The sequence below is a fragment of the Anomalospiza imberbis genome, chromosome 27, assembly GCF_031753505.1.
Source record: "Anomalospiza imberbis isolate Cuckoo-Finch-1a 21T00152 chromosome 27, ASM3175350v1, whole genome shotgun sequence".
NCBI lineage: Eukaryota > Metazoa > Chordata > Aves > Passeriformes > Viduidae > Anomalospiza > Anomalospiza imberbis.
Genome location: NC_089707.1, coordinates 624,907 through 635,949, shown reverse-complemented (window position 1 = coordinate 635,949; position 11,043 = coordinate 624,907). Strand labels below are relative to the sequence as shown.

Here is an 11,043-nt window from a genome sequence, read left to right as displayed (position 1 = left end):
AAGGCACCAAAAGGTGATGCTGAATGTTCCCACACAAATATCTGCCCCAATGGATCCACCCTCCTGCCAGCTCTCCAGGAAAGCTGCTCCAAGGCCATGAGATGCTGCTGGAGCACCTGGTCCATAATTCATTATATTTTAGAGTATTTGTCTGTCCAGTTTGCCTGTGGTTCAGGCCAGGAGTGCCACTAGGGCCAGAGTGTGGTGTAGAAAGGGCAGGTGGGTACGAGGCTAAAGATGCTCTGGGAATGGGAAAATATTAAAATCTTTATGGGCCTGATTTCACCCCTCTCTCCCCACCCCCCAAAAGAAAAAAGGGACATAAAACCCTCTTGAACCATTGCTATATTTTACACAGACAAAACAGAGCTATGGTGATGGTGTGACTCGAGGATCTGGGGCCCCCTGCCCCATGGGACAGGATCTGTGCAGCCCCAGGTGCTGAGCAGCCATGCTACTGCTCTGGCAGGGACAGAAAAAGGTGGTTTTGCAGTCTGTCTCAGAAGAAGCAGAGCTCCTTCAGAAAAGGAGCCTGGTGTCTGGTGCTGTTCATGTTTCAGCCCTTGGGGAGGTCTCTGTGGTGCTGTCTTGTGCCTTTGGCCTCTGCGTGGTTAGCTCAGCCTGTCAGAATTAAAGTGTGTGCCTGTGAGCAGAGCTGAAATACAGTTGTATCTATTCAGCTCCATCTTCAGAGCCATTGCCAGCCAGAGATGGAGTTTGCATGTCAGGAGAGAGCAACTACTTAGGAAAGGGAAGTCTGAGTTGTCTGGGGGATCAGGGAAACCTCAAAGGACATTGAAGGGGCCCTGGGGCTGGCAGCAAGTGGAGGGAGCAAGCTGAGAACAGGGTGCAGAAAAGCCCAAATAATTGGGAACAGAGGAACATGAAGACTTTTAGGGAACTGTGAGTAAGTAAAGGAAACCTCAGGGAGAAGAAGAGGAATTACACAGAGGGAAGAGAGAGAGGGAAGGCAGCAAAACAGCAAAGGGTCAGGAGGAGGGGAATCCTGGTGCTTGGTGTGAATGTCACTGTGGCCAGTGAAGGGGCATGGGTATGGCAGCAGTTCTGTGCACCTACCATAAATCTCAACGTCATCATAGATGTCAGTGTCCCTGCAAGGAGAAAGATGGGGTGCTGTGGGTAGTGTGGTGTCCCATGTTCCACCACCTCCCAACCCTGAAGGGCCAGTTCCTGCTGCTGTGTCTGTCTCAGCTCCTCCTGACCTGTCTGTGGTCTCCCGTGTTCCACCTGCAGCCCTGTTTCCCCCTCCCAGTGCTGTGCTCTCCCTGCATGGCTGGGACCATCTGGAGTGGGGTTAGGATGACTTTGGCCCCTCTCAGGACAGTGGCCTCATGCCAGGCTGCCAGGAGCTGCAGATCTGGCCCTGCAGAGGGGCTGCACCCTCATCCTGTCCCAGCAGCAGCCTCTGAGCAGTGTCTGGGCAAGTGCCACATGAGGGACCACAGCCTGGGGAGTGCTTCCAGTGCCCCAGTGACAGAATCTCTCCTGACACCAGAAATGGCAGATTCCAACCCAGGGGAACCTGCTGGTGTTAGGCTTATGGTCACAGCCTGAGCTGGGTAGTTTTGAGTTGTCAGCCAGGACTAGTTTGGTACTGGCCACTCATGGAGCAGTTGTTGCAGCTCATGGAGTGGAGATAAGGGGCTGGGAAAGGGTACTCACAGAGGCAGCATCATGGCCCGGGGCACGTAGCCATCTGCAACAGAGTGAAGAAAAACATGTCAGGTTGTGCTGGGAACCAGGGCATGAGCAGGAATCACCCCAGCACCTGCCCCTGCCCAGGGTTTAGCAACACCTCATGTTCCCAGAAAGAGCTGGGACAAGGAGGAATCCAGCTCTGGGCAGCTGAGCTGGACCCTTAGGAGGAGCCTGCTCTGGGCAGTGTCAGGAGGGAGGCCTGCCAGGCTGAATGGCAGCTGGCAGGGAAGAGCCTGATCCCTTCTCCTCTGCCTGAGGGATCTGCAGCCCATTCCACCTGGAGGCTTTGAGGACTGCAAAAGCTTTTAGCAGAGGGAAAGGACAAGCCCAGCTCACAGCAGAAATGCTGCTGCTGAGTGGAAGGAAGAGCAGGACATTTGTGCAGAGAAAAGTGGGAACCTTCTCAGGGTAGCAGGGTACCTGTCAGATCTGTCTAACAGGTAGAGGAGATCTGTCAGGAGGTCTGTCAGGGGGTGTTTGCATGAAGAAGCTTCTTCCCAAACTGTGCTGTGCTCCCTGCTGTGGGCAAGCCCCATCACCCTCCAGACTTACACCTCCTCTGGCTGTTCCGGCAGAGGATTTGCTCCTGATTTGTGAACTGAATGACATCAAGGATTTCTCCCCGTCTCAGTGGCAGGTTCTTCGCTCCGCCCCTCTTCTCTGTCGCTGCAGGGTCGACCATCACCTGAGTCAGGACACTGATGCTGCCTTCGAACTGAAACACAAACAGCAGTGCCCTTGAAGAGTTGAGTCAGGCAGGTCTGACCACTCTCCCTCCTTGAGAGAAACCAGATTCCTCTCTGGCCAAATGGTCTGTGGGACTGGTCTGACCTGGGGGAATGGGGCAGGTGTGACCTGGGGGAACAAGGCAGGGTGTGATCTGGGTATCACTGGTGCCTGTGGAGCACAGCTCCTTTCTGCCATTGCACTGCACCCTTCCCAGAAGGGGAGAAGAAGCTCAAAGGGAAAAGTGATCGCTCGCTGCTGCTCACCTTGAATTTCTTCTGAAACTCCCTGTCCATCTTCTCTTCCTTCTTGCATGCCTTGAGTGTCATGGTCTTCATCTTCTGGGAGACCTGGGATCCTCTGCAGCCATTGAAAGCCATGGGAAGGTTCAGATGACCCCATGCTCTGCTCCCTCCCATCCCCTTCTCCCTGCCAGCTGCTCCCCATTGCATTTCCCTGTGCCAGCCCTGGGGCTGTGGAGGCTCTCGGGGCAAGGTGTACAGCCTGCAGCTTGTGCTCTTCACCACAGACCTTCCTATTGCAAGTCCAGCAGAGACCATTAAAGCAGAAACTTTGTCAGAGCAGCAAGGAGCCCTGGCCATTTTGGGACCTTTAGAAAGAGTAAAAAAACCCATTACCTCTGTGTAGCTGCCAGCAAGGTAACCCTGTCAGAGGCTCGGCTAGCATTTCCACCTGTAAAACCAAACCCCGGGAGAGGTGCTGCCATGAGGCTGCTGTGAGGTGTAAACACTTGCCAAAACAGGATACAAAGAGCAGCAAGAGCTCTCTTCTCCTGGGACCAAATCCTGACTTTGCCCTCAGGTGTGGGGGGATCAGGGTTTCCTGTGCCCATTTACAAGAGGAACCCGCTGCCCTCCTGTGTGGGGGAGCAGCAGGCTTAGCACAGGCCCTGCTGCTGCCCATGGCTCACTGCCCATGGCTCTTGGAGCTGCAGGTCTCACCCCAAACAGCATCCAAGCCCCTCCTGTACTCACCTCCTCTGGGGCAGGGACACGCTGGCAGCTGGGACACAGAAGGCAGCAGAAGGCCTGGGCTTCTCCTGGCCAGCTCAACAGGCTCAACATCATCGTATATCTCATCTTCATCCCTGCTGTGAGGCAGAGCACGGTTAGCAAGTGCTGCTGCAGTGATGGCACTGGGGGCTGAGGGCAGAATGGGGCTGCCAGGAGGAGGGTGGGCTGGCCATGGACTGGCCCTGGCTCTGGGCCAGAGCTGGACAGCAGCTCCGTGCCCTGTGCCAGCAGCTCCTCACACAGCTGGATGTGGATGGACAGCAGGGTGCAATGGCCACAGTGAGGTAACATAGCCCCAAGGGATGGTCGCACTTCACACTGTGGGACCTACTTCCACACCTTGGGCTCCAGCAGCAGGCAGGAAAACCCAAACATCCTCTTGCTGTCACATCTCGTGCCCTTCCCAGTGGCTTGGCACAGCCTGGAATAGCAGTGCTGCCTCAGTCCTTACCCTGTGCCACTCGGAGCATCCTGCAGTGGGAACCGTGCAGGCAGTGATGCAGCACAGCCTGATTGCAGGCGACCTGTGACAAACAACACAACAGGAGGGAGCAGGGAGCAATTATTTCATATTTTCTCCTCAGATCTATCAGCCACCCTGAGGGCAGAGCCATTCCGGGCTGGATTTAGTGCAGGGGGAGGTGGGGAGATAAAACTGACTACACATCTTGATAGAGCAAGGAGTTTTTTACTCCATAGCCCATCTAGGGATTTTTTTCCAGCACACTGGTGCACAGCTCATCAGGTTCCTCACTGAGGACCTTGAATACGTATTTTTCCATTTGTATATTTCTAAAGTTACTTTCTTCCTGGACAAATTATGGAAGGAGAGGGGAAGAGGCCAAAAGAGGTATCATGAATGTGGAAAACCCCTAAATTCCAGATATGTACCAGAGTCAGGGCAAGTCCTGGATATGTCCACATACTCAGGAGCATCACCAACCAGAACATACTGCTGCCCCTTTTAGGATTGCCAGCATGACCACACCCCTGCTAACATGCCCTTTTTTGTAACACAAGCCTTGTCTCCAGCCTGGTCAACCAGACCAACCAAGAATGGGCACAAAGGCCCAAGTACAACATCAAATCTCTGCTGGTTTACGGTACCAAGTAATACATAATCAGATACTTGGTCCTAAAAATCATAAGATTCCCCTAAAAATTAACAAAAATGATCAAATCAAGGCAAGGTGTGATTCTAGATGTTGCAGCTTGCCTCAGGACCCATGAGACAAATAAATACTTGTAGCTAGTCATGTGAGAATCCCCCAGCACAACCATGTGGCCAGCCCTGATAACAGCTTTTAATTATAACATAGATAAACTCGATTTTTCAGTTCTCTTAAGGAAAGGAAGGGAAGTCTACTCCCATGGTTAGAGAAACTGAGCAAGAAATGGTATTTGAAACAGCTTTCATCACCTGTAGTGTGGATTTGCAGAACAGCAACTCTGAGAAACCACCACAGTGGCTTAGCTCTGGAAGGCCACTGTGGAGTGTGGTGGGGCAGTGTCTGACTGGCACCTCCCCTACTGGTCATGCCCATCACCCCCAGGCCTGCCCCTGGGCACCTCTGGGAAGAGATTGGCCCCATCTTCTCCCCGTTAGGTAGCTGTGGGCAGTGAGATCTCCTCTTCTTCCCTCTCCTCCCAGCTGAACAAGCCAGGGTCTCAGCCTTTCCTTCTCCATGTGCTCCAGTCCCCAGCCACCTTGGGCTCACTCCAGTTTGGCAATATCTCTCATGTTACTTACTCCAACCTTACTTCCTACAAACACTCCAGAGATGGAAACTTGTGCCCAGCCAGGGACAGGCACTTAATTTCTTTGCCTGCCCTCCTCTCTCATTCTCATCCTCATGCTGTTGCCTATAAAAGCCCCTTTGGTAATACAAGCCCCCACCTCTCCATAAGCCCTCCCAGTATTTCCATCTCCCAGGAGCTGCAGGCTCTAAGTGGGGAGATCTTCCTTCCTGAATGAGCAGCTCCCTTCCCTGAGGGACCTTCCTATGCCTGGCCATACCCAGCTGAGCACTCCTTGGTGGTTCTGTGGCAGGACTGATGGGTTTCCCAGGATGTGCAGCTGCTCTGAACTTTGCCAAATCCACATCAGGAGGGCGTCGGGGCTTGCCTGGCTTCACTCCCAGTGCCCTGACATGTGGCAAAGGCTTCCTCCAGGGCAGAGCTGGGTGCTCTGTCCTTTGGGAGCTTCCCACAGCAAGCCGGGGGGCTGCAGCAGCTGCACCTTTGGCAAGAACCACTGGAGCCCCCTTGTCTCTGGCAGGTGGCCATGTCTGCTGGGCTGGCTTCCTGTGGGGAGGATCAAAGCTGGCTTCCACCTTCTTGTTCAACACATCTCCTCCCGGCTTTGCAGGCACTGGGTGGATGTTGGCACCTGGAGCCGTCCCCTTCTTCCGACACACCATTCGTGCCGGGATCTCGCAGGCAGAATGAGGCGAATGCTGTCCCATACTCTGACCCGTACTGTGAGGTGGAGAGGGCCTGCTGCAGTCCCTCCTGCTCCTGGGAGCCTCCTGAAGAGGATCACCCTTGGAGGCCATGGCAGAGGTCTGTCCTGGCTCTGGTCCATGAGAGGCTGCAGGGTGACTCTCTGGCCAGCCACCCACATTGGGAGGTTCTTTCCTCTTCTGTTGGAACTTTGCCCGAAGGTGCCTCACCACAGCGTCGCTCCCCTCCAGATGCATCTGCAACCATTAAAAAAACCAGTTCCTGTTAAAACACCACGGAGGAAAATGAGTCAAAATCCCCCCTGGGGAATGCGGTATTCCTTCAACATGGTCTCACACTAAGTCTTCTCCACAAAACAAGATCTTTGCTCAAAAAGGTCCTGAATATATCTGAGAAAACAACATGGGGCTGCACCAAACTGGGGCCAGGTTACCCCACCATGAGGGCATCCAGGAGACCTTGCCTGGAGTCTTTTGGTCTGATCCACCCTCTGTCCACTACCAAGGGCCATCAAGTCAGGGGAACTGGGTAGTAGCAAAGCTTCTGAGGGCAGAAGGTGAGATCCAGAGATTCCCCAGAGCTCAGATGGGAGCAACCTGCCTTGCCCTGGTCCTGTTTTCCATGATGAGTTGTTGGAGGAGACCGCACAGGGCCATCGGATCCCTCCCTGGAGGAAAAGCTGGGATGGCACTGCTGAGACTCATCCCACCAAAGCTTGTGTGCAGAAAAAACAAGGCCAAGAGGCAGCAGACTGCCCTACTTTTCTGACATGTGTCTTTCCTGTGTGGTTCACACTGTGCACACATGAACCAGGACACATCTGCTAAAGCACAGAACTGCCCTTAGCTTCCTCAGTGACCAAAATTCACCTTTCTCTAGAGCCTCCAGAGAAACACTGCCAGGAGGAGGCTGTGAACAGCTCTTGGAAGAAGACTGCCAGGTTGGAGGTATGGCACAAAGCTATGAGATGGGGCTACATTTTTTCCTAATCTTCTCAGATGGACCTTGTGAGAGGGGAGGGAACACCTTACCCTCCCCATCTTTCTCCCACGCCCCTGTCCCCAGACCACAGTGTCCCTTTGCACTGGAGCTGGATGCTTCACTGGAGCTGTACGCTTTGGTTTTGGAGTTTTTATCCTTCTGGGATTTCAGTTTGAGTTTGTCATTGCATAATTTTTATTTTCACAAAGGAAAGGCTGCTATGGAGAGAAGTTGATGCAATATTTTTAGACATAACTGATCAAATGTATATGTACAGACTTACAAAAGTGCAAGTTCCCCAGGCAAACACCCCAGTTTTCCTAGTAAACCCTCAAATGCACACTTGGTATAGCAGTGCTGAAGCAGCCTGAATGTGCCATTTCCTGTATACCATCACTGGGGCTTTCACTCAAATTAGTGAAAAAAAGAACGTTTTCCAGATTCCCAAACATGCCGGTGGGATTTTTGACACCTGAATGATCTGGTGGTTTGTAATGATCAGTTTTGGGCCTCTTCCATGACCTGGGACTTGGTCAGAGCCCTTGGATGTACAGCACTGCCATCACTATGATCAGTTCCAGCTTTTCCAGTCCATTTTGTGTTGGTGGGGGCTCTCCTGGACTCGGTGGGAGTGTGGCCTCCTCCTTTCACATATGTTTATATTCAGCCTAAGTTCACCCAGCAAACCTCCCTCCAAGCCCAGAAACTGGTCAGAGACCTTTGAAGCTCCATCCAGCTCAGAGGTAGAGGAGGACTTTGCCTTTCAGGAGGAGTGAGGGTGTTGGCCAGATTCAGCCCCTCACAAGGACATCCCCAAAACCATTCCAACCAGGATGTATGGCTCCCAGTGTCCCATCCCCATGTCCACAAAAGCTCAGGTCTGGTTCTTACTCACCATCTTCCATCAGTGGATGCTTTCCTGTGTGCTCACCTACTTGCTGAAGACCACCTGAAGCATTCTGGACAAGCCTCTCTGAGGTCCCCTCCTTTGAAACCAGAAGCTCCTTCCTAACAGCTGGTGAGGAGCTGTGTGCAACACCAGGAAGTTGCTTTTGCCTGATGAGACCTAGTGAGACGGCACAAGGAGGAGGAGAAAGAGGAGGAGGAGCAGCTCTTGGTACACTGCTAGTTTGGCTCTGCTGCTCTTTGACACTTGCAGCCCACCAAGTCCTGCTGGCCATAAAGGAGAGCCCCAGATTTGGGAACTGACTGCGGGATGCAAGGGGATGGGAGCAGGAGGGTGGGCAATGCCCTTGTCCAGTGGTGGCCCAGGATTCCTCTGCAGGTCAGGGCTAAAAGCTGCACAGGACTTGCAGAGTGGGGAGGTGCAGAGGGTGCACAGCTGAGCTCTGCGGGGCACAGAAAAGCTGGGTGAGGGCTTACGGCTTCCTGGAATTAGGCTCTTCATGTGGGACATGAGCTCTGCTGAAGAGCCTAATTCCTCTGGGAAGCAAGGGGAAGCTCTGCACGGCAGGGTGCTGTGTCGAGCCATCAGAGTGCCTAGCTGTCCTGGTGTCACTGCTCACTGCCTCTGAGGCAGGAATGGTCTGACACCCTGGCAGGGGTGCTCTGGCCTGCTGGTCGGTGCTGGTGTCCCTGCTCCAGGACTGGCGCGTCCCTGCAGCCCTTTGGGACGGTGTCCCACCAGCAGTGCCCGCGGTGGCTCCAGCCTGCAGATGGTTTAAGGATAAGACAGAATTTGAGGACATGGGGAAGGCTGAGGCGGGCAGGCAGGCACCTGTTGGCCAAGGGAGGTGGTCCTGGGGGTCCTGCAGAGGGAGGTGGGTGCCCTGGGGGGCACGGGAGGGCTTGATCCCACCAGCTGGAGATGGGATGGAGAGGCGGTGCTGGGAGGTCCCACACTGGAGCCACAGGGAGCTGACTCTGGGGCACAGGACGGGCAGACAGCAGTGACGGCCACCTCCCACCTGCCCCGCTGCTCCCGCCGCTGCAACGGGGAGGGCACGTCTCTGTCTGTGGGGAGAGGAAGGCCCGAGAGCCGAGCTGGGCCCCGGGGGTGGCAGGGAGGCGCTGGGGGCCACCTGTGGGGAGGACGGGGATGGGGCCGCGGGGGCTGTGTTCGGGGACGCGGTGAGGGGCCGTGTTTGGGGCCGGGATGGAGTCACTGTGCGGCCCGAAGGGGGGGAGCAGGGGCCGTGCTCGGGGCCGTCCGCGCTGCGGGGCCCGGCCGAAGCCGCAGCGAGGCCCCGCAGCGCCCGGCCCGGCCCGCGCAGGCGCAGCGCTCGGGCGGGATGGCAGCGGCGGCGGCCGTGCCGGGCCCGGGGCCCGCGGAGCCGGCGGCGCCCGGGGAGGAGGCGGCGGGCGCGGGGCCGCAGGGCCCGGGTCCGGCCCGCCTGGCCCGGCTGCCGCTGGCGCGGGTGAAGGCGCTGGTGAAGGCGGACCCGGACGTCACCCTGGCCAGCCAGGAGGCTGTGTTCGTGCTGGCGCGGGCCACGGTGAGGGGCGGCCCCCGGGGGTGCTGGGCCCGGAACGCTGCGGGGATGCTGCTCGGTCTTGCCCAGGAGGTTTTTCCTTCTCTCCCGGGCGGCGGCAGCTACGGACCCGTGGGGCGGTTGCGGCTGGCCCGAGATGGGGAAGGGTCTGGAGCTCCAGTTTTCTGCCTCACTGCTTGTCCTGTGCATCACTGTCCAGCCACGTCCTTTGGTATTTTCAGACCTGTTTACTGGGAAGGGCTCATATTAGGATGAAGGTTCTGATCTAATCCTGAAGCCTTGTAGGACCTTTCTTTTTCCTCAGGAATATTCTGTCTCTCATCTCCTCTGTGAACTTGTCTTGTTTTGCCTTGCAGGAGCTGTTTGTTGAAACCATAGCCAAAGACGCTTACGTGTATGCCCAGCAAGGAAAAAGGAAAACACTGCAAAGAAAAGACCTGGGTATGGGAGCGTGTTCTGTGCTGGCCTTAGCAAAAGGTTGCTCCGATGGGGGATTTTTCCACCTGTCTGGAGGTGCTGAAGTAATTAGGGGTTTATTCTTTCTTTCTCTGAAGATGGGAGAGAAAAACTTCTACCAAAGACTACACTAATAATTTCACACACTATCTCCAAAACAAATAAATGTCTTTGAAATTGGTCACTGTTCTGTGATGTAACTTCAAATGCCGCAGTTTGGAACAGATACAGAGTTGGTTTATCTATTTTAATTGTTCTCAATTTGTTTTTCAGATAATGCCATTGAAGCTATTGATGAATTTGCTTTTTTGGAAGGTGAGTTTCTACTTAATTTCAGTATTTTAAGTAATAACCTACTTAGGAGAGAAAGGACTGAATCATTTGCAAAGCTCTCTGCTTCCACATCCTCAGTAATTCCTATTGTGGCTTGCAATGCCCCTCTGAGCACTGGAATGGCTCAGCTGGACCCCGAGGCACATGAAGTAGTTTTGGGGTTTTTTTGGTTTTTTTGCTAGATTTGGTTTTACTTGTGTGTGATTTGCTTAAACTTTAAAGTTACTGCACTTTCTTTTGCCAGCTTGTAAACAAGATTTATTTGTTCACAGAAGTGCACTTCTGATTCTTGAGACTATAATGTGTTTTTTCATTTTCAGGTACTTTGGACTGAGGTGGACAGAGACAGAGCTCTCTGGAGAAAGAGACTGCAGAGGTGGTGTGAGATGGAAAACAGGATGCTGAAAGTTGAAAAATAATTCCTAGAATTGAGACATGGCAACCATGATATTTTGTATAAAGTTGAAGTTGTTGTAAGTTCTTTATTTAAAATGCATATTTTTTCATAACTATTTTGTATGTCCCTTCCCATGTGGCTGCAGTGCAGCTCTCTGCTCTGGCCAGGTTACACAGCAGTTACTCTCCATAGCAGTCCCAGCCTCTCTGTATACTCTGCAGCACCACGGAGCTGTGAACAGAGAATGACTTGGCTCAAGTGCCCAGGCACAAGGAATTTTTTTTAATGGAAATGTGGATTTTGTTAATATGTTTGTCTCTTAACACAATTAAATTGTTGTTGTTGTTGTTGTTGTTGTTGAGCAGCTGTGCTGATTCCTGCTCTGGGCTGGGGTTCCTGTAGCCTGGTGGGAAATGGTGTGGTTTTGATAGGATGCCTTCTCTAGCATTTTGGTTTTGCTAATTGTTTTCTCAAGCCATCC

At 53.6% G+C, this 11,043-nt stretch overlaps 2 protein-coding genes across 3 annotated transcripts; one reads left to right on the top strand and one right to left on the bottom strand.

Annotated features, from left to right (window-relative positions):
- Positions 1-330: 330 nt before the first annotated feature.
- Positions 331-8,664, bottom strand: PRAM1 (PML-RARA regulated adaptor molecule 1). 2 transcript variants are annotated; one of them, XM_068173772.1, is made up of 10 exons: positions 7,819-8,664; positions 5,377-6,178; positions 3,931-4,003; positions 3,441-3,553; positions 3,084-3,138; positions 2,712-2,805; positions 2,272-2,434; positions 1,684-1,717; positions 1,078-1,112; positions 331-621 (listed from the first exon to the last, which is right to left on the bottom strand). In XM_068173772.1, the coding sequence occupies exons 1-10, from the start codon at positions 7,819-7,821 to the stop codon at positions 617-619; spliced, it is 1,377 nt and encodes a 458-aa protein (XP_068029873.1). In that variant the 5' UTR covers positions 7,822-8,664; the 3' UTR covers positions 331-616. The 2 variants fall into 2 exon arrangements, with proteins under 2 accessions (XP_068029873.1, XP_068029874.1); XM_068173773.1 differs by having other exon boundaries at positions 334-621; positions 5,497-6,178.
- Positions 8,665-9,087: 423 nt separating this feature from the next.
- POLE4 (DNA polymerase epsilon 4, accessory subunit) lies at positions 9,088-10,916 on the top strand. The gene is made up of 4 exons (XM_068174215.1): positions 9,088-9,379; positions 9,733-9,817; positions 10,106-10,147; positions 10,486-10,916. Exons 1-4 carry the CDS (start codon positions 9,176-9,178, stop codon positions 10,497-10,499), a joined length of 345 nt encoding a protein of 114 aa, XP_068030316.1. The 5' UTR covers positions 9,088-9,175; the 3' UTR covers positions 10,500-10,916.
- The last annotated feature ends 127 nt before the right edge of the window (positions 10,917-11,043 follow it).